This window comes from Protopterus annectens, chromosome 17.part0 (assembly GCF_019279795.1).
Source record: "Protopterus annectens isolate FY-2018-M chromosome 17.part0, PAN1.0, whole genome shotgun sequence".
Taxonomy (NCBI): Eukaryota; Metazoa; Chordata; order Ceratodontiformes; family Protopteridae; genus Protopterus; species Protopterus annectens.
Genome location: NC_056751.1, coordinates 559,161,054 through 559,184,810, shown reverse-complemented (window position 1 = coordinate 559,184,810; position 23,757 = coordinate 559,161,054). Strand labels below are relative to the sequence as shown.

The 23,757-nt window shown below is 38.4% G+C and overlaps 1 protein-coding gene across 1 annotated transcript in view; it reads right to left on the bottom strand.

The window, feature by feature from the left end:
* LOC122791726 (39S ribosomal protein L23, mitochondrial-like) overlaps positions 1–21,409 on the bottom strand; it is an 888,113-nt gene extending 866,704 nt beyond the window's left edge. The window contains exon 1 of the mRNA XM_044059631.1: positions 21,182–21,409. Coding sequence (XP_043915566.1) covers positions 21,182–21,198 — 17 coding nt within the window. The 5' untranslated portion in view covers positions 21,199–21,409. The remainder of the gene's footprint in view (positions 1–21,181) is intronic.
* Between the last annotated feature and the right edge of the window lie 2,348 nt (positions 21,410–23,757).

Sequence of the window (23,757 nt, the reverse complement as noted above, 5' to 3'; positions counted from 1 at the left end):
TCTGAGCCCCCAAGCCCTTCTGTGATGGAGGGAATCCTTCTACCTTAGTTTTTTTTTCTTATAACTAGCCAGTTTTCTAGTTTCAGCACTCAAATCTGTTTCTTTGATCTCAGCACTTGTTCAGAAAAAAAAAAAAAAAAATGTCATCTGCTTTTACTGTACTTGTGTTTCTACCTACTTTTTTTTTTACTTTTGCATCATCTTAAAAGTACTCAATTGTATTTATTACTGCTTGGTGTAACTCATTCTAAGCCTTTTGGTTTAAACACTGGGCTTCGGACCAGTTGTTTTGCACTGAGAGGGTTTGTGGTCTGCACTGTAGTGGCAGAACAGGTAGCTTACATCCTTCTAGGTTGGGAACTGCTGATTGAGGGCTCAGTGTCTGTTATTCTAAAAGTGTATTAATTCTGGTTTAAGCACTTGGGCTTTCAGGCCAGTTATTTTACATTGAGAGGGTTTGTGGTCTGCACTCTTGTGGGAGGACAGGCTGGACTCTGCCCTTCTGAGCTGGGAATTACTGGTTGAAGGCTTATAGTGCATGTAGATCTGAACTGCTTCTTACTGAAGTTGGTGCGCCTTGTTTGCTGTGGCATAGACTGGATTTGGGCCTGCTGGATCTAGCTTTGTTTGTGTAACTTGAGCACTAATCCAGGCATTCTCTAAAGTATTCAATTGTATTTATTACTACTTGGTAGTACCTTGATTAAAGTGTAGCTATCATTCTAAGTCTTTTGGATTAAGCATTTGGGATTCAGACCGGCTGTTTTACATTAGGAAGGTTTGTGGCATGCACTGTGGTGGCAGGACAGGTAGCTTTCATCCTTCTAAGTTGGGAACTGCTGATTGAGAGCCCAGTGTCTGTTATTCTTAAAGTGTATTAGTTCTGGTTTAAGCACTTGGGCTTCAGGCCAGTTATTTTACATTAAGAAGGTTTGTGGTCTGCACTCTTGTGGGAGAAGAGGCTGGACTCTGCCCTTCTGAGCTGGGAATCTCTGGTTAAAGGTTTACAGTGCCTGAATATTTGAACTGTTTCTTACTGAAATTGGTACACCTTGTTTGCTGTAGCATAGACTAGATCCAGGCCTGCTGAATCTAGCTTTGTTTATATGCTTGTTGTTTGTTTGCTTGTTATTTCCCTGGAATGCTAATTCCACCTAATACGCGGCTTCTCAGCGCTTCTGTGGATCACTAGTGATATCTGCATTGCTTACTGTACTTATTTCCTTATTTCACTTGAAAGAAAGTTACTGTTTGTCGTTTTTGCATTTAAGTTACCTGTAACACATTGCACAAGTTACCTGGCACTTGCTCACTAAAGCAATTATATAAGTCAGCACTAAAAATTAAAAGCACTACACCCTCACTCCCCACTGGCCCTGGTTTTCAATTATTAAGGAATTCCCAATATTATTCTAGTATGTCCAAAGGTCAGTTGTCAATCTCCTCTCCAGTCCAGCTGGTGAATCTGGGAATCTTGAGGCAATGTTACAACTGCCTCATGTACACAGACAACCCTCTCCTCCTCCCAACAAATTCCAACACATGTGAGAGATGCAACCATATAGCCAAACTGGAGGCTAAGCTCTCTCAACTCAGTACTGGCATAACCAGTCAGGAGGAGAAGGAAACCACACTCACTACAATTCCAGTCTCCCATAGACCTACCATGACAGCAAACCAAACACATAATCACACAAAAACATACTCAGAGGCTCTAAATAAAGATCTGCTGAAGCAGCAGAGACCTCCAAAGCAGACACCCAAGCAGCCGCTACCCCAAAACAAAACACATGCAACACATATCTCACAAAGCCAGTGTGCCAAACAGTCACAGCCCTTAAGACTAAACAACACACCTGATACACTTGTAATAGGTGACTCTATCGTCAGGCACACTGACGTCCCGCTCACCAGGCTGAACAAGGAGAGGGTCACAGTGAGCAGCCTGTCGGGCGCTAGGATCCGCCACATAACACAAGCACTCAGGTCACTCCAAGGCAAGTACAAATATGACTCAGTCATTGTCCATGCTGGTGTGAATGACCTGAGACGTACCTCCCTGGACTACATGAAAAGAGACATAAAGGAGCTCTCTGAGCATGTAGCCCAGGCCTGTATGACCCTGACCTTGAGTAGCATCTTACCCTCACCAAGAATGATGCCGCAATATGAAGACAAGATGATCAATTTCAACAATTGGCTTAAGTACTGGTGTCATTCAAAGGGGATCCAATGCCTGTCAGCTTGGGATGATATGCTCGACAAGCCACGATGCTTCGCTAGGGACGGCTTGCACCTGTCACCACTGGGCTTTCGGATATTGGCAAAGGCTCTTGCTACCCCCATAGTGCCTTTTTTAGGCAAGGCTCAAAAGACAAACCCACCTCCATAGGTATCACAAGGGATAAGAAACTAAGAGTAATGCTACTCAACGCCAGAAGTCTAAACCTCAAGATGCACGCACTCGAAACTCTCCTTAGCATGGAGAACATCGATATCTGTGCAGTAACAGAAACCTGGTTCAGGGCTCCCGAGAGCACCCCAGCACTTCCAGATTATACCTCATACCATGCTTTTCGGCCCCAAAACTTGGACCGAACCACAAAAGGAGGGGGAGTATCGATATTCATCAAAGATACCCACACCTCCAGGTTGGTGGCAAAGCACGAAGCATCAGAGACTATCCATGTGCAACTAACAGTGGGTAAAACTGCCTTCCAGTTTATAGCCTGCTACAGACCACCCCCCAAACCCAGGAACCCCACTCGGCCTTCCTGAGAACACTGGAAAATATGAAAGTCTCTCCAAACACCATTATATTGGGCGACTTCAACTATCCAAACACAGACTGGGAGCATTACTCTAGCTCCAACACCCTAGCCCAAAGGTTCCTAGAATTTATAAACTCAAATGCTATGGAACAACTTGTTACCACTCCCATAAGAGGGGAAAACATATTGGACCTGATCATCACCAACATGGGGACTCTATGCTCCAGACCAGAAGTGTATCCCTCACTGGTAAGATCAGACCATAAACTAATCTCACTGGATATTCACATCCCGACCCCACTCCCTGCCCAGAAAACCACAGTGAAAAACTTCTCTAAAGCAAATTTCACACTCCTCAAAACTGAGGTGGAATCCTTCAAAGCCCCCGGGCCTGTGGAAAATACAGCCCAGACCGCAGAATCCTTTATAAAACGCATTCTATGAACACCTTCAGGAATGCATGGATCATGCGATCCCAAATAAAACCAAGACCCAATCCTCCAAAGGCAGGCGTCCTGTCTGGTGGACCCCAGCCATAAACAAACTATACAATAGAAGGAGGAAGCTACTAAATGATAGAGCAAAATCCCAAAAAGGGAAGGCATCACTGATCAGTATTAGCAAAAAACTACGGGCACACATAAAATTGTCTAAGGCCAGCTTCGAGAGAAAAATTGCACAGGACACTAAGGATAATCACAAGGCTTTCTTTAGTTATGTTAGGAACCTGGGTGGTAATTCACAGATATGCTCAGAATTAGTCCAAAATGACAAAAAATACACCGAACCCACAGACATTGCCAACATCCTAGCTGACCTGTTCAGCGCAAACTCCCCCCCCCACCAAAAGGGCAAATATCTATCCCAGCAGAGTGCTGCCCCCCTGACATCTCAGATGCTCAGGTAAGAGCCGCCCTCTCCAAAGCAAAAAACACAGCATCAATGGGACCAGATGGTGTCCCGGAGAGCGTCCTACATAAACTCCAAGAAGAGCTAAACCCAAAAAACTACTGTTCAATCTCAGCCTTACTACAGGATATGTGCCCAAAGAGTGGCGTACAGCAACAGTGGTCCTTCTCCATAAAGGTGGTGCCTCAACGGATCCTGGAAACTATCGCCCCATAAGCCTGACTAGCTTGGTCTGCAAAGCTATGGAAAGGATCATCATGGACCTCATAAATAAAGATATTGGTGACCTACAAACACTGGATCCTACCCAGTTCGGCTTTGTTAAGGGCAGATCCTGCCTCTTAAACCTGGTTGATTTCTTTGAAACAATTTCTTTGAAACAGTCACCAAGGCCACTGACGAGGGGAAGGTGGTCCACACAGCCTACCTGGACCTCGCAAAAGCCTTCGATACAATACCCCACTCGGGCATTATAGATAAGCTCACCAGCTTAAATATAAACCCCTATGTCACTAGATGGATTGCAAACTGGCTCAAGGACAGAACCCACATGGTTAGAATTGCTGGAGCCATGTCAGTCTCCAAACCAGTTACAAGTGGTGTCCCACAAGGCTCAGTCCTGGGACCTCTCTTGTTCGGTATATATTTCTCGGAGGTACAGGCCAACACGGAAGGACTGTGGCTGACCAAGTTCGCAGATGACTGCAAACTGGGCGCCATAATAGACTCTCCAGCCGACACAAGCATCCTCCAAAAGGGCCTCATAGAAACAGACAACTGGTGCCAGAGCCATGACCTCAAGCTAAATGCCAAAAAGTGTATAGTCATCCCCTTTGGCAAAAACAGTGCCCACAAATTACCACATAGGTGGTAATCCATTAAGTACAGAAGAAGTAATTAGGGACCTGGGGACCCAAGTTGATAGCAATCTCTCATTTGACAACCACGTGGCCAAAGTGGTTAGAAAAACATTTTATATAGCCCACCTAATCATGAAGGGATTCACATCTAGATCAGGGGAGGTAATCGTGCCTCTTTACTCATCCCTCATCAGGCCCATAATTGAGTACAATGCCCTTTTGGGATGTACCTTACCAGACAACTGCAGCAACTGGAAAGACCCCAAAAGTACCTCACCAAGAGGATCAAAGGGCTCAAACAGATGCCATATGCTGCCCGGTTAAAGAAACTCCAGCTCTACTCAGTGGCATACCGCCTGTTCAGAGGCGATCTGTGCCTGATATAAAGCCATGTCCAACCTGGAATTAATGGACATGCTGCACCTCAGAAAATCCAAATCCCATCGAGCCACGCTCGAGAGACTTGAACCTCAGCACTGAAATAAATAGGACATGCTGGAGGGACAGATTCATAACAGAGAGGCTCCCTTCACTCTGGAATAAAATCCCAGTCCAGGTTAGGCAGAGTCCCTCATTGACTCTCTTCAAGAGGAATCTTGATGAGTGGATGGGAGATCGTAGGTTTACCCCGGGTATCACTTCTGTGTCACTGTTAGACAGAGGCACAGTATACTAACCTCGAAAAAGGGCATAGCAAAATAAATTTAAAATGGGTGGCGAAAGCCAAACACATTCTGGCTAGGCTTATAAATGCCCTAGGGCAGATAGCCTAGTATGAACCTATAAAAATCATGAAGACACTCAAAAACGGAACATATTAAAACAAATCATGAAGACAGTCAAAAATGGAACATATTAAAACAAAGACTTCTACTAGCTTGTTAAGGGCAGACCTTGCATTTTGAATCTATTGGCATTCTTCGAAGAAAACGAAAATAAAGAAAGCTGTACTCCTCTGTCTTGACACGCCAGACCCCAACCTAGGTCTCTATAATAACGGAGATAATCCAGTAAAAACAAAAGTTTATTGTGCAAAGAAGTTGCATTGCGAGCTTCATCAGAACAGCCTGGTGTATGAAAGTCCTTGACATCATGAAAAGTTGGACTCAACTAAACAAGATGGGACTACACTCTGTTCTGCAACATCTGATCCAGCTCTGCTTGAAAGTCTATGTCTGGAATTGAGCAGCACCTTCCAAGATTATAGAATAAGCTTCCAACTGCAAGATGACAGTCATTACCTTCCTTCATAAATAATCTTGATAAAGTAGCCACTATCAATATGGTGTTATGGCAAATATGCATCTTAAAGGCAGGTAGGTTGTATGACTGCAATCTAATCTATAATGCATTAGTATTTTCTATCTCATAACCTGTTTAGAGGTTTCGCGTTTGTGTTCATGTGGTAAAATTTAATCTATCAAGTTTGCATCCAATCCTCAAGTATCCACAACTTCACGACATAGTCTCACATACTATACTGCCCCGTCTACTGCAATTCCTTAGAATTCTAACAGTTATAGATTGAGATCACGGGGGGGGGGGTGTCTAGGATGCTGACAGGCTAGCAGATCTTTTCTATTTTATTTAATTTCTGACAGGAAATTATATTTCTAAGTTATCCTATTCAGTTTTTTTTTTTTAAACTAAAAACTACTACCTTGAGTTGTTCTGAAGGATAGCTTCTTCGTATATATCATAATTTTTCTATCAAACATTTGCTTAGAAAAAGTCCTCACCTGGATTACAGAATGAGTCACACTAAGACAAGTTCACAACAATCATCCATGAAAAATGATTTTCAGAATGTTTTAACCAACATTCAAGAACTTTCAATGAAAATGGATAAAATAAACTACTCTAAGAAAAAAAAAACGAATGAAACAAATACAAGAGCCTTTTAATCAGTAGAAAATTCAAATATCAGCAACAGAAGATGCCTTAAATGACATGGAAGGGAGATTAACAGAAGATGAAAACAATGAATTCTTGTTAAGACAGAATACTCTACCTTTGAGCAAAATTGAAGACTTGGAGAATAGATCTGGGAGAACATCTGTATCTTTTGTTTACCTCAGAAGACTGAAGGTTAAAATATGACAAACTTAACATCCTGGCTCCCTAAAATTCTTGATTTACCAGAAGCAATGTAATTTGGAACTGAAAGAGCTCATAAATCCTTGGTTGCATCATCTATATCTAAAACTAATCCATCTCTGAGATCTACTATAGTGAGATAAATAAAATTTCATAATAACTACTGAACTGCAGTGATGTCTAATAGAAAAAGCATTCTTCCTCTATTTAAATAATTAAAGAGGAGACACATCAATGTGCACCTGCTATTTCCAACCAGACTTAAAATATTACTACCAGATGAAATTAAAATTTTTCATGAACTTGACAATGCTAAGACATTTCTAAAAATGAAAAATAAAATAGAACAATTAGAATATATGGAATGGAACAGCAGCTCCTTGAAAAGAGAAGCAGAAAGAAACTGGAAAACTAATGAAAAAAAGAAGAAATGAAATGAAAAATGACACTTTAAACACCATAATTAGGCTTACAATTTTATCAGTTATTAATTACTCATGATCCTTTCTTAACATAGCTTGGATGCATTCTTAAATAAGGCAAGTACTTTTTCATTTGATCTATTTTTATTTTTCAGTTTAAAGTTAATAATTTATTTATTTTATTTATTTATTTATTTATTTTATTTTACATTTGTTAACCGGGAAAGTCCGACTGGACGGAGGTCCATTTACAGCGGAGTCCCGGGGAGAAAAGCTCCACTAATACAGCTACATGTTTAGAGGTAATATACACAATACTAGATATTATTTATAATACAAGATATACACAATACTAGATATTATTTATAATACAAGATATAAAAAAACAATATGAAGAAGTGATTTGTATAAAACTAATGAAAGGACTACATTGTATCAATACAATCATCAGATATATCACATATGATAGCATGATCAGACAAACTTTGCTGATGCAGGACTGAGCATGAGCACAGAAAGGCACTGTATATCAGTTTTGAGGAGAATTTAGTACTGTAGTATAGAGATAGAAAGCAGGATGTAGAGTGGGTCGGAAGTATTTGGGTAATTAACATTTATATACATATATTTAACATAAGTCTATTAATGAGATTGAAAAATAAAACAAGTTATAATAAGTTGACTAATTACACACTAATGCTGTCTAGTTTGCATAAAAGTTACTATATTAAAGTGGTTATTTTGTATAGGTCAAAGAATATATACAGATAACTAATAATGCAAGAAGGATCTGGGGTTTGTAGTTCATTAATCTTTTATCATTATGTTTATTTTTATGGCTTGATGGACTAAATCAAAATTACAAATAGAATTACAACTGCGTATCTTCTTTACAGTCCTACTTCTGGTGAAGGCGCTGGGGGGGGGGGGGGAGAGTATGATCCAGACTTAAGTTTATCTAAAAAATCTTTTATAACAAATGATATGAAGCCTAAAATTAGCAAAGTGCTTTATTTAAAAAAGATAGTTGTTGTCATTTAAGTATACATAAAATTAATGGAATCTCTCAATTTACTTTTGCTCTCTCTGACTCATTGAACAGTCATAATTCAGATTTTGGCAGTTGAATGTAAAGCTATACTGGCTAGTCATAGAACAATTAGAGCTCAAGCACTTATAATTAAGCAAGATGAAGCTTTCTGATGTTATGCTTAACTTGATTTTTCCTGCCAACTTCACAAGCTTGTTGAGGGTAGGATGACTGAAAATAGTTAAAGACTAGAGTGACTTTACATCAGACTTCATACATTAGAGAGACAGGAATTATTTCTACTATTGATTTAAAGTGTTAAGTTTCATTTTAACATTCCTGTATAACAAGTTTCATATGTAAAGCAATGCTTAGTGTGTTCGGTCATTGCCTTTTGGTGAAGGGTTAGGCTTATTAGATTAACTGACAGTGTGGTTTGACCGCAGCCCTTCTCAAAGGAAAAGAGTGAAAAAAAGTGTAAATGTATATGTCTAGAAAATGTATCTTCCAATTTATTTCCATGGGACTTCTAGTTGCATCACTTAACTCTTAGTTTATTTTAATCACTCATAATATTAATAGCTTTAATGATAATTTTCATCTTATAATAGAGTAAAACAGCTGCTGTTTGATTAATCATGTGGATGCTGCCTCTGTGTCCCAACCAAGATACCACTGCTACATTTACTTAAATATTAATGAAGATATAAGAAATTGTGGCGAGCTGTTATGCCTAGCATTGTGCATCGATGTGCAGAGCTTCCAGTTGTTAAAACAGGGTTGTTGTTAGTAATATTTAGAAATTGCAGAACTGAGTGTGAAGCAGTTTTGCAGCCTCGTTTGAGTCATGAACACAGGAGTGTTTATGGTGTAGAGAGAGATGTTAAGTAGTAGCATGACGAGGGGAACTTGCTAAGCGCTGAATCATTCCAAAATGCGCATTTCTTATTTTTTGCTGAATTCTTCATTCAGTTGCAACCATTTCAATAGCAAAAGTCATCTTTCTAACGTGTCATTTCCTTAGCAAGTCATGGGTTTTTTTGTGGGATGATGATGGGGACTGTCTGTAAGGTACCTACATCATCCAGCTACTGCAGCAATATGCTTGTTGCAACACTCACACATGACATGTTCAAGAAACTTGGGCTGTCATTTATTGTTATTGCAGAGAATGCTTACAATAGCAAGATATGCTGAGAGGGTCAAGCTAAACTATGACGAATAATCTGTGGGTAAGCTTTAACTTGGTTTATTTTTCATGTCCCAGATTGTATGTATTAAAGGAAAGGACAGTAGTACTGATTAGTTGTTACACTGCAGCTTATAATCTGAAATAAATAAAATTTACTAGTTTACCCTTCACTTTTACAAATTTGGGAGATTTGATGTTATAAGTAAACATTACCACTTACTTTAGACATTTTACTGAACAAAATAGTAGAGGACTGTGGAAGTTACCCATGAAACTGAAAACTTAGATGGCAGTCTCTCTGAGTTTGTTTTAGTTTGGTTACTTTGACTATTTGCTTGTGGACACTGGAGTGATGGTGTATTTTCTCTTCCTTTTAGCATAGTAGAAAATTAGAAGCGGATTTCACTGTTGGGATGTTTGCATTATTTTTATGGAGTTTGACACTTGGCTAATGCTTAGCATAAATACTGCAGTTGAACTATGTTAGACCTCTGACCGATGCCCTTTACATACGCACGCACCTACCTGCATGTCTTTAAATCACTCCACCGTGGGGAGGACATGCAGACTCCGGTTCGATTTTCATCTGGAACGCCTTCTCTGCAGACAACCTCTTGCTGTGAGGCGACACCTCAACCGCTGCACCACCGTGACCTCAAGAGAAGTAATTTAACAACATTTCTAAGTCTATTTACATCACAAATTATTTTTCTACAAGAACCACATTTATTACAAGATGATACAAATGAGCTTAGTACTACATATTACACAGCACTAAGTAGTTCCCATTACAAACGTGAAAAGAGATGGTAGCAATTTTATGGAAAAACTCTTTACCAATTCCCAACATATTAAACACATACAGTGATGACAAAGACATGTTTTGCTCAGTAACAATGGAAATAAAAAAGGAAATTATATACTTTCATTAATGTTCACTGTATACTTTGTATTGGTGTTACAACATTTAAACATCAACTAGAACATATAATACAACTTTCAAAAGATAGTATAATTTTGGCAGGAGACTAAAAGATAGTATAATTTTGGCAGGAGACTTTAATTGTATAAAGTATGACGATTCTAATACTACATGAAAACAAAGAATATTGGCATCGGCTAAGGCATTAAAAAAGCTCATAAATTCATTCCAGATTAAAGATATTAATGAACTTTCAAATTCACTTTTCTATACTCATTTTTCTCATAGACATGGAACTCCATCAAGAATAAATAGTGAACATGAAACAACTTTTACTAACTGGACATAATGCCATAACATTTGAACTTGTATTAAACACTAGCAACAGCATTTCCATTAAAAGGATACCAGTTTATATAACTAGCTTAAAAGATTTTAAAGAATTAATAACAAGATTCAAACTTTCATTGAAATCAATTACACAGAAGTTATATCTGAAATTTATGTATGGGATGCTCTAAAAACATATTTAAATTGTAAAATAAAAAAATAGTGTGTTGTTAAGAAAAGCAATGGGATAAAAATTTGATAGATTTGCAGGAAAAAATGATAAACAAAATGGATCAAAAAGGACAAAACAATGTGACAACAGAAAAATATCTTGAAATTTTAAATCGTAGAACTAGGATACATTTAGAGAAGATTAAATAATTTCTATAAACCCAAATATCTATGCATAAATTAGCTTTCAGAACAAACATATATTAACCCTAATCACATTAAAGAACTGTATTCCCTGAAAGTAAGAAAAGTAACTGCAATAAATGACTTTTTAAAAATATTTAGAGTCCTTTAATAAAATTAATCAATATAATCCAACAACGGATTCATTAAAAATAATTAAAACCTTTATTAAGAAATATACTAAAAACAGGCTGACTGAAGAGCAAAGGAATGGATGGAGAATACTTCTTAAACAATCTGAATTACAGAGCTACACAAGTATATTTTTCGCACTTTAATTGTTCAGAGTTTCTTAACAGCCCTGCGCTGGTTGTATTTATTTTGCTCATCGGTACTGCATTTTTATTTATTTGTGTAACAGTTCTGCAATAGTTACTGTGGGGTTTTTATTTATTTGTTTGACTGAATTATTTACTTTTGTGTCTCCATTTATATAATTGCTGATCTGTGGTTGAATTTTTGTTGTTCTTCCGCCCACCCACCCCACTGCAGTTGGGCTCATAGTTGTTGCTTTTGCTGTTGCCCGCCCCTACTGTAAATTTGATAAGGGACATTCCCAGACACATCTCATTAGCTCATTCTACCCAATACAGAGATCATTTGGGAAGGTCAAACCCCCTTTGTTCCTTAACCTTGAATTTTCTTCTGTTCCTCCTCGCTTCCTTTCAAATTCAGGCTTCTTTTTCTGCATTTGTGCTTCCTCCTCCTGCTCCATTACTTCATCTTGCTTTTTCTGCTACTTGCTGTGGTTTGTTCTCTAAAGTGTTCAGCTGCATCCTGTTGCCTTTGTTACTGCTCGTTTATAGCCTGTTTAAATTGTGTTATTCTAAGCCACTTAGTTTTGGTTTAAGCACTTGGGCTTTAGGCTAACCTCTTAGCTCTCCCTGGCTTTTTCGGTCAGATTATGAAAAATATGGATGAGTAATTTCCTACAGTTTCTCCTGCTAGTCTGGTTGATATAGGCATCCTGAGACAGTGCGGCAACTGCCTTATAAACACAGATAACCACCTACTACTACCACCTAGGAACACAATTTGTGAGAGATGCAATTACATTAGGAATCTAGAGTCCAAGCTCTCTCTCCCTCACAAGCCAGAATATCTGGCACTGAAAAGGCTGTCAACACAATCACTACACCTCAAAACACCACCCACACAACACATGCCCACATATGTGGAGGTCCTTAACAAAAACATACCCAAACAAAGGAGACCTCCGAGGCAAATATACACGCCATCTCCACAGCCCTACACACCACATAACACTCACAGTTCACATATCTCTGTCTCACAACCACTAAGGCTTAACCATAAACCCAACATATTAGTCACAGGTGACTCCACTGTGAGACACACAGATGTGCCTCTCACCAGGCTGGATAAGGAGAAAGTCACGGTTAGTTGTCTGTCAGGGGCCAGAATCCACCATATCACAGACGCACTCAAGTCTCTCAACAACAGGTACTGTTACGACTCTGTCATAATCCATGTTGGTGTGAATGACTTGAGATGTACCTCCCTGGACTATATGAAGAGAGACATGATTGAACTCACTGAATATGTGCCCCAGGCAGGTATGCCCCTAGCCTTAAGCAGCATTCTACCGTCACTCAGAATAATGCCTGAATACAAACAGAAAATTATTGACTTTAACAACTGGCTTAGTTTCTGGTGTCATTCCAGGGGGATCCAGTACTTGACAGCCTGGGAAGATATGAACAGCAGACCACGATGCTTTGCCAGCGATGGCCTGCATCTGTCTCACCTGGGCTTCAGGATTCAGGCAAAGGCTCTTGTCTCCCCTATAGTGCCTTTTTTAGGAAAGTGATGAGGTTAAACCTACCAGCATAAAAATTTCAACAAAACAAATTAAAGGCTATGCTGCTAAATGCTAGGAGACTAAACACAAAACTGCACTTATTGCTAACATTCCTAACCCTGGAAAATGCTGACATCTGTGTGGTCATAGAAACCTGGTTCAAAGCTGTGGAGAGCACCCCAACCTTACCTGGTTACTCATCCTATCACACATTCAGACCCCAAATTGTGGGTAGTAAAGCCAAAGGAGGTAGTGTTTCAATATATATTAAAGACACACCTCCAGGCTGGTCAAACAGTATGACGCACAGGAGACACGCCAGGTGCAGTTAACTATTGGCAAGACCCCTATACAAAATAACAGCTAGCTACTGGCCCCCAAATCTGATTCAACCCTTTACCCTGATCCTGGGTGATTTTAACTACCCAAACACAGACTGGAAGGACTACTCTTGCCAGAACACAAATACTCAAAGTTTCCTCGATTTTGTAAATCCAAATGCTTTGGAACAGCTAGTCGATACCCCCACAAGAGGTGATATCATCTTGGACTTAGTATTAACTAATATGAGTAGCCACTGCAGCATCCCTACAGTATCATCCTCCCTTGTAAGATCCAACCATAAAGTGGTCACGTTTGAAGTCACCATCAAAAAAACTTCTCCAAAGCTGATTATACCATCCCTCACAGCTTCACAGCCCCCTCCCCCTCTCTAGGAACTGGCACCAGTATCCAAAACTATACCAAAATTACTATATGAACATTTTTAAATGCACAGAATCAGGAACACCTGACAAGACTAAATCATCCTCCATGAGGAAGAGTAAACCTCTCTGGTGCACATCTGCAATACATAAACTCTATAACAGAAGAAAAAAATTGCTGACCAAGAAGGAGCAGGTGCCCAATATGAATCGATCTCTCCCCAGCCTATACAAGAAAATAAGAGCACTGGTGAAATCCTCCAAAGCAAACTTCCAGTCCAAATTGGCCACATCTACTAGAGAAAATCATAAGGCCTTCTTCACATGTGTAATCTCAAAGGTAGCACCCAGATCTGTTCAGAACTGATGGTCAAGGACACCACATATACAAATGCCGTAGACATAGCAAACTAGGCACCCTATTCAACCAAAACCAGAGTACTGGTTTTTGTCCCAGCTGAGTGGAGGACAGCCACTGACATCCCTTTACACAAAGGTGGAGCATCCACTGATCCGGGATATTATAGACCCACAAGCCTAACTAGACTGATCTGCAAGGCCATGGAACGGATTATCATGGACCTCATAAACAAGGACATTGGCAACCTCCAAACACTCAATCCCACACAGTTTGGTTTCGTCAAGGGGAAGTTATGTCTGTTAAATTTGTTGACTTTGAAACAGTCACCAAAGCCATGGAGGAGGGGAAGACAGTGCACACTGTCTACCTTGACCTGGCCAAAGCCTTCGACACTATTCCCCACTCGGGCATAATGGATAAACTCTCTCAACTAGGCATCAATCTGTATGTTACCAGATGGGTAGCAAACTGGCTTACTGACAGAACCCACCTATTCAAAATAGGGGAAGCCACCTCAAGCAGTAGACCCGTGTCGAGTGGCATACCCCAGGGTTCCGTCTTGGGGCCGCTGTTATTTGGGATATACTTTTCTGAGGTACAGGCCAAAACCAGTGGGCTATGGCTGGCCAAGTTTGTAGATGACTGCAAGTTGGGAGCTGTCATCAATTCCCCTAGTGACGTGAACATCCCAAACAAATATGACTGGTGCCAGAAACATGGCCTCAAGCTGAATACAAAATGCATCATCATCATCCTTTTGGGGAGAGGGATGTCCTCACAAATTATCACATTTTGATTTTATTTAACATTTGTTGACCGGGAAAGTCCGACTAGGTTCCACAGATCCTGTTTTCAGCGGAGGCCCGGGGAGAAATGCTCCAGAAATTAATAATGTTCCAAGCACGCAATCAGTCGTGAGGGTTTTGGGCACCCAGATTGATACCGACCTGACTTTTGACCACCATCCATGTTGCTTCCATTGTATGGAAAGCTTTCTACATGGCCAATCTCATAAGTAAGGGTATCTCATCCAGGGACAAGGAGGTCATAACATCCCTGTATTCTTCCCTTATAAGACCCATTATTGAGTGCAATGCCCCATTCGGCGTGTACCTGGAGCTGGAGAGACCACAGAGGTTCCTCACCAGGAGGATCCAGGGCCTCAAAAATCTACCATACACAGATAGAAACCCTATGCCTCTACTCTGTTTCAAACAGACTCCTCAGAGGCAACCTCTGTCTGGCATGCAAGCCAATCTCGGACCCCGCCTCGATGGGACTGCTGCATATCTGCAAGTCAAGCTCCACTCGAGTAACCCACACATGCGGCCTCAACTTGGTCTGTGACATCAATAGAACTTGCTGGCAGGACAGATTTGTGTCCCAGAGACTCCCCCATCTATGGAATAAACTCCCTCTCCACATCAAGCAGAGTACTTACCCCCTTGTTAAGCGCAATCTAGATAACTGGATGGGAAATAGAAAATACATCTCTGGGATTCCAGCCGTCCCTGCTGGACAGGGGCATTGGGTGCCGATTTGTCTATGCATGGGCTAAACTTCTAGCTAGGCTTATAAGGGCCTCAGGGCCAATAGCCTAGTAACTTCCTATGAACCTATGATAAGAAATTAATAGATAAGCTTACAATAATGCCGAACTTAAAAGTCAAATAAACTAAAACCTAACAAAGCACCTGGTAATGATGGCAGAATATTGGAACTATATAAATTATTACATAAAGAAGCTTTATACATTTTGTTTAAAGTTTTTCAAATGGTTAGATGCATTAAGTTTTTCAAATGATTAGATGTAACAAAAGTTCCTCCATCCTGGAAATACACACTTATTTCCCCAATTTCAAATGATGATAAAAATCCAGCAATGTTCCTCTTACAGGCCAATTTCACTTTTAAATATGGATTAAAAAATATGCACAGCTATATACTTCTAGATTACAATTACCATACATGATTAATAATGATCAAACTGGATTTATAATAAACAGGAACACATATGATAATGTTAAAAAGAATATTAACTAATAGATTTTGCTAATAATAAAAAGATAGTTTGACATTAAGTTTAGACATAAACAATGCTTTTGTCTCAGTTAATTGGAAATATTTATTACTGGTGTTAGAAGAGGATAATTTCTCTAACAGTTTTTCACAGCTCATTAATTTACTTTATACAAATTCTTACTTACATAAAAATAGGGACTTGTATATCAGAGTCAATTTCTAAATTATTTACTTTAATTATGGAACCATCTGCAAACTACACAAGATCAAGAACAGATAACGACATACAGATAAATAATAAATTAAATTCTAAGACATTATTGGTTGCAGGTGACAGTCTTCTAACTTTAAATGATAATAAAAGTTCTCTTAAGGCTGTATTTAAAGTAAACAAATATTTTACTCAAACACCAATATTACAAATTTGGAAGAAAGATTTTCTGAATATGTAGAGATAAAAAAATACCTATTTGGGAATAATTATAATTTTAACAGATATTAAGAATACAACAGAAGAAAAGTATCATAATAGTCTAGGTACTACTAATAGCCTTATTAATAAATGGAACAAGTTTCCTTTTCCTATGGAAGGGAGAATTTCTTTAATAAAAATGACTTTTACCAAAGGTTTTATATATAATGCAACACTTTCACAACCTCTTCCTAAAAAGCATAAAATAGTTTAATTTCCCAATTCTTATTTTTTTTTTGTATCCTAATAAATCTAGATTGGGATTAAAGCACCATGTAAGAGATTGGTCTCTGGGTGGAATAGGTATGCCAGATATGTAGCTATATTCTTTATCGTCAATTATAAAAACAATCTCCTTATTGTATTTGGAGCATTTCTCCCCGTGCCTCCACTGAAAATTGGCTTTGTTCCAAGTTGGACTTTCCCGGTTAAAAAATGTTAAATAAATAAAATAAATAAAAACAATAATGCTAAATGGAAAAACATACAAGAAAGTACATGTATGGAATCAAATCACATACACACAGCAAAATATAACAAATAATAAATTCCTCTGGATGTTAAACAATTTATATACTAGAAAATAGCAGTGCAATCAATTCATCTTATATTCACTTAATGTTAATTACCTTTAGAAATTTGACTTATAAGAATCCAGGATGCAAGGCATGTTTTTTTGTTATTTGCTATAGCATGTACACAAAATATATGTACTTTTAACTTGTATAAAATAAACAAAATATTTGAGGGGAATAATCTGATATACTGGAATCAACTGATGGATGGAGAAAACCTGCAAACTGTTGAATATTGAACTACTAAAAGACACGTGGTTAGATATACAGAATTGATTTTCAATAGAAAATTAAATTAATAAAACCTTCAATAAAATTTTGTACCAAATTTCACTGGATTTCTTAATTGCATTATTAGATCAGAGAATAATGGAAAAATTACCTTTTTCTACAATATACAAGGTTACTAAAAATGCAGCAGAACATTTAATGAAAGCTACTGGGATTATTTCAAAATCATAAATAATTGTTACTAAAATAAAGAAGATACAAAATGTATGCTGGCATCTTCAAAATATACTGCATCTTCTATAAAGTGGAAATTGTTTACATAGAAATTTATACATAAAACTTTCATAACTGCATAGAATAGTATAAGAAAAAAGTAGCACGTCGGAGAAAAAAAGAAATGTTAAAGCTGATTGGCAACATATGTTTTTTGGCTGTGAAGTTATTACACCATTCTGGGGTAATATTGTTTTTCTACAGGCTTTATTTAATGATAAATTCACTTTCACCAAATCATTAATCCTATTCAACACACCAATACGTGACTGTAAAGATAATAAACTGCCCACTTACAGGCAAGGAAAATAATCACAGAGAATTTGAAGACTGAACAAACTCCTAACACTGAAAGAATTCATAAATCCCACAACGGGCATTTGTCAATACAAACTTTTAAATCACAAAGAATTGGAAGAATGTTTGCCAATGCTGAAAGAATTAATAAATACTGCAAACGACATTTGTCAATACAAACTTTTAATGATCAAGATGAGGACAACCAGAATTATGACTTTTTACAACACCGGATGAAACTCAATGAACTGCTAAATAAACAGATGCAATCTTGTTATAGCAACAAGGATTTTTCTTTATATAGCAAGAATAGAGTGCAAGTTACATAGCAGACACCTTTGTAAACAGTTGTTTTTTGCTGTGGCTTATTTTTTTTAAAATAGTTAATTGGTCAAAATCTGTCATTTATCAGTTATAATTAATACAGATATTACAAAAAAAAAAAAGGTCTCAGACTGATACATAACTCACTAATCGAATCATTGTTTTCCTCTTAAAAAGTTCATGAAAACAGGCAACAAAAGTTACAGAAAGTACAGTGCATTCTGACTTACCAAAGGCAAGTAATAAAAACCATTGTTGGATAATACGCTTTATTAAGAGGTCCACATACTACTACAGCTTCCAGAACTTTTACATTACCACATACTGAAATGTCTTGTGATTACTTTATGTAGGAGTCTTCTGAACGACCAAGTCAGGGTCTTGAAGACATTATGTAATTTGAAACACTGACAAGTGTCTATGCCCTCTACTGTTGAGAGTTCAGATCTGATCCAGAATAATAATGGCCAGCTGTGGTGGACCACTGCTCAAGATACTTCCACTCCCCAGATTTGTTTTTGGAACAAGAGCACTGTCACTGAACCAAGTGATTCTTTTGTATAACCTATTATTGGGAGGTGATCCCTGTACTTATGATCATAGGAGGCTATCGACCCAGAGGTCATTTCAAGCCTAGCTGTTTCATCTCAGTGTAATACCATAGATACTCTAGTCAATACCCAGGAATGTATTTAGTAATTACCACCCATGACCAGGAAGTTGTGCGCGCTACCCCCGGTAAACTTTACGGTGCCCAATGCCCAATCCACTCGTCCAGCTTCCTTTTGAACAGTGTCATAGAGGTGCTTTGTTTCACATGAATTGGTAAGCCCATTCCAAAGACGTGGCAGTCACTGGGAGACAAATCTGTCCTTCCGGTATGTCCTATTCAAGTCAAAGGCCATATTTATGCCCCTGGAACGGACAGCTGTAGTCCCGTTTGATTTATGGATGTGTAGCAAATTCATTAGGTTTGGGTCTGAGATTGCTCTGTAAGCCAGGCATAAATCTCCCCTAAGAAGTCTATACAATACAGAGTACAGTGACAGGGACTTAAGAGTCCCTTGATCTTCTTGGTTAGAAACCTCTGATGTCTCTCCAATTGGTGTGTGTACTTCATATGATATATGCTAAAAGAGGCATTATACTTAATTATGGGCCTGATTAGTGATGAGTACAGAGGCATTATAACCTCCTTTGCTCTAGAGGCGATGTTTGTGGAGTTAGTGGATAAGGACTCATTTCTGTGATGCATATTACCTGCCAAGTAAGCAATCATTTTACCTTTCATTACAAGCATTTTGGGCATTTTACAGTTAAGGGGGAAAAAAAAAAAAATCACACTGTTCCAGAAACAGCAGCACCTATAAAAAAACTAATTTTAACTGTACGAAAGACTGGGAGTGCTGTAGCATAATTTATTGTAATTATCTACTCACAAATCAGTGTAGAGGCAAGTGGGGTATCAAAGAGATCAGTACCAAGGCCAGTCCTTTTCAATGCTTTCGACAGGAAAATGCAAAATGTTCGAGAGGAAAGTATATATTTTTGATGAGGAATCAGTGATACATAATAGGGTTAATACATAATGCAAGCATCCAAGTAGATTAAATTCTACATAATCAGTTTTATAGGTTCATACTAGGCTATCTGCCCTAGGGCATCTATAAGCCTAGCCAGAGTGTGTTTGGCTTTCGCCACCCATTTTAAATTAATTTTGCTATGCCCTTTTTTATGAGAGCAAAAAGGACACAATCTGACTTCACAAAGTGAAAGTGGACTGCAGAGGGAGGAAAAGGATTTTTTGTTACATAAATTGTACTGAAATAATATGATTGACCAATATGTCAAGGGAATTCAAGAATACATGGGATAAAAATTCAATTCTTAAGAGAATCCATAGGTTATCCAATACATATGGAGACAGACTAGTTGATTAAAACAGTCTTCTGCTCAGACAGTCTATATTTCTGTTCTTCTCTGATTTGTTACATTGGTAATGATTAGCAATGTTATTTTACACCTGTTTGGGAGTGGGAGGTGGTTAATCTAAGAATGTCATCCATGTATTGTTATGCTCTTTAACAGCTGCTGCATCTGCTGTACAGTGAAAACCAAACAGCAGTGCAGCAATGTATTAGCAGTACCAGTGAAAACCAAACAGCAGTGCAGCAATGTATTAGCAGTACACTAGAGAGCAAGTGACATCTTCCCAAACAATACACATTAGTACACCTAGTATACCGCAGATATTCATACAATTTACTCTGTAAAAAAAAATGTTTTGCACGTTTTGATGTTTTACCTTGTGCTGTCTCACGTTCTGTATTGCCACTACCATAGAATGGACTGAAAGCAAAGGTAGACAAAATCTAATTATTTCTTCGAAATTGAAGCAATGTTTATGGTTCAAAATTATAGCAACCCTTACTTATGTAAAGCCGACACCTAACTCCCCATCTCCAAGCATTTAATCATCGAAGTATAAACTCAATGAGGAGCAATTATTTTTCAGAACAGAAAATCTTCACGCACTTGGCCTTCTGTATTTAGCGAAGACTGGTGTATATTCGTTTTTTTTAATACTATTTTTAACATCAAGCACATCTTGCTTTTGATGTCATCATAGCTTACACGCTGTCCTTAACTATAAAATATTGAACATGTTTCTGCCAAAGCCAAATTTGGTTTGTCACTTGACCGTCTTTTTTTTTTCAGGACAGTCCCCAACATAGGTAGCTGTGCCATGTGGGGAGAAGAGGAATTTAACCTAAAAATGGCAAATCAAAAGCCCTGAGATTTTTGTTAGAAAATAAATTCTGCGTCGCAGGAAAAGACACTACCGTAAGTAATTCGCCATATAGCTCATAACACAACGACAATTTGATAAACATTATTTTGCAATTAAGTGAAACCCACTCATTGGTTGCTGATAGTGGTAGACATGGTTTGAACTACAACGTCCCAGGTGGGACTCTTAAAAAGGTTGCAACTATGGTTATACATTCAATAACGAAACAATTACAAAGACAAAAGCAAAGAATACAAACATCACATTTGGAATAACTGCATTCAGCGGTGCACTGCAATGAGATATCTAGTGTGCCACCAATTACAACCACTATTAACGTTTTACTACCAGCATAGAGTACTCACAGGACTTTAGTAGCCATGGTGACCTTGTACACTCGTTAATCAGGCACCCGATCAAAGCTTGTATATAAACAAGAAATTCCTAATTCTAAGATTCACGCTGTAACACCCAAACGACGATAAGAGAAAACTACCTTACATTACTTACAAACAATTCTGTAAACAAGAGTACTATAAAACCCACGTGAAAAACTACAAGCGCATTCTTCCTGTCATGTGACACTAACGCCGCGACGTTTAAACGTTTCAACTGTTTACATGGTTAGAGCGACGTTGGTGGTCTTTTAAGTAAACGTTTCTAGTGTTGTGTGTCGCTATTAGTCTGAATGTCAAAACCGCACTTTTTCTATTTAACGTTTTACTATTTTTTATGAACCCTGTGTAATATTTAATCCTGTACATATTTAGCTGAAACATCCGCAGTAGAGTTATGGTGTTCCTCAAGTGAATAAATTCGTTTTAGCTTTTCAGTTCTGTTGCTGCAAAAAGTAATATCGGCGAAACCCACCAGATGCACAGTAGCAAGCCCCGCCTGCGAGCATTTTGATTGAAAGATGCCACCTTAACACAAGGTAATATATGCGGTATGCGAAACACAAGTTAATTGCACAAAAAACAAGAAAACACATACATTTAGCATGTGCCTATTTCTTTATTTCGTGAATGTAGGCTAAAAACAGACACCCACAACCTCTAACACCGCATCAGGAAGCATTTGCACTAATTTCAGTACTTCAAGGACAACTTAAATTCACAACTTTTACTCTTCAGGAGTACTTAACATGCCAAGATCTGATACTACTGAAACAGAAGGATAAATGCTGAATAAGGCCAGGTCCCTTTACCTAACAAATTCTTAAACTTAAATACATTTATCAGTAGGAACAGTTTCCAAACAAAGAGTTATAAAAGAGTATGTGTAAGAGTACAGTCTGTACTGTACAGAAACAAGAGTGCCGCTGTGGGGAAAGTTACAGAAGACTCATTCCAAATATTCTGAATGCAAGCAATAAACCCCAGCACTTTCACTGTAACTACTTATAAATGAAAATCTGCATGGCATTGTGGGCACCATAACTGCGTACCAGAAACGGAAGGCTACACCGATCTAGTCACCTTCAGTTGAAATAAAACTAGTAACTATTCAAGAGTGATGCAATGATATTACCATTGCCAAAGGCACCAATACAAGCAAATAAATAAATACACATACACACAGTTTTCAAATTTTAACCACAGTTGCCATAGAAGCAGGCCACCCAGTCAGTTAATTTTGGCCATACCTACATTAACTAGTTGTGGGGAGAAAAACAACTGAAGGGTAGAACTCTGGTCATATGCTGCTATTTTCCATTTGTTTACTGTGTAGGTAGGCTAGTCTACGGAACCTTTTCTTCCATTATTCTGGTGAATAATTATTATTATATTATTATATATTAATCTAATGGACCTGCGGTGGTGGTGCTGCGGTAGCGTTGTCGCCTCACAGTAAGACGCTGTCCGGTTCGATTCTCAGCTAGAGCGTCTTCTGCGTGAAGACATGCGCGAATGGGCATACCTTTGTTGAAGGTTGTGCGTCAGGGCTGGTAACTCGGCACGTAAAAATCAACTACCAACCATTAGCGGACTGGAGTTCCGCTGTGGTGACCCCTAACCGGGAAAAGCCGAAAGACAGAACAACATATATTAATCTAATGGAAAGGGACTGATTGCTCGAATGTCATTAGCATGTGTTTGTGCTTATTAAATGCTCCATTTTTAATTCTATGGATTTATCGTTGTCAGTCACGACACATTGCCATTGTTAATCCCGCCCCCCAGCATGTCAATCACAGCCCATACCTGCGCATACTCGGTGGTGGGTTAATACACTTCAATTTTGCCGTAATATCTAAGAAAACTGGCATTTAATTATCCAAAATATTAATAATGTATAATTTGATCTTTACTTGGAATTGTGGAGCCAAGTGATGAAAGGTGCCCTTATGTTCTATGTAATTTTAATAACTCCCTCTCCTGCAATGTAAGTCACTGAGAGGGAAATTTCATAGCACCAACCCAGTGGGATAGATGATAGTCTCTTTGGCGATATTGTACTTGAGGGCCTCACCAGATGTGCAGTAGCAAGCCCCGCCCAAAACCCACCCCCGTGATATGGCATTCATGAATATGTATTCCCTCCGAATGTACAACAAAATGTAAAAAAGAAAACAATAGTTTCACAAGGGGAGTCCTTACAAGTACAATTTCGCCAAAAAATGATTACATCTGTGCTTATTCTGAATACAGTTATTTTATTAGCACACTGTGCTCCATGTTGTGACTCCGAGGCGGAAGCTTTAGGTAAGAATGTGGTACTTTCTTTCTACGCTCTTATGTCCATTTCTTTTATTACTGATTATTTCAGCTTCCACACACACATTCGTACCTACTTTTTTTTTTCTTTTTCTTTTGAGACCGGAATATATATATAAAGGTAAATGTAATAGATAAGACTTTTGAAAACGTAGCATGAAGTCTGGCTTATTTATAATAGCGATTAATACAGCTATACTTGTAAAAGCCGCTGAGTATTGACG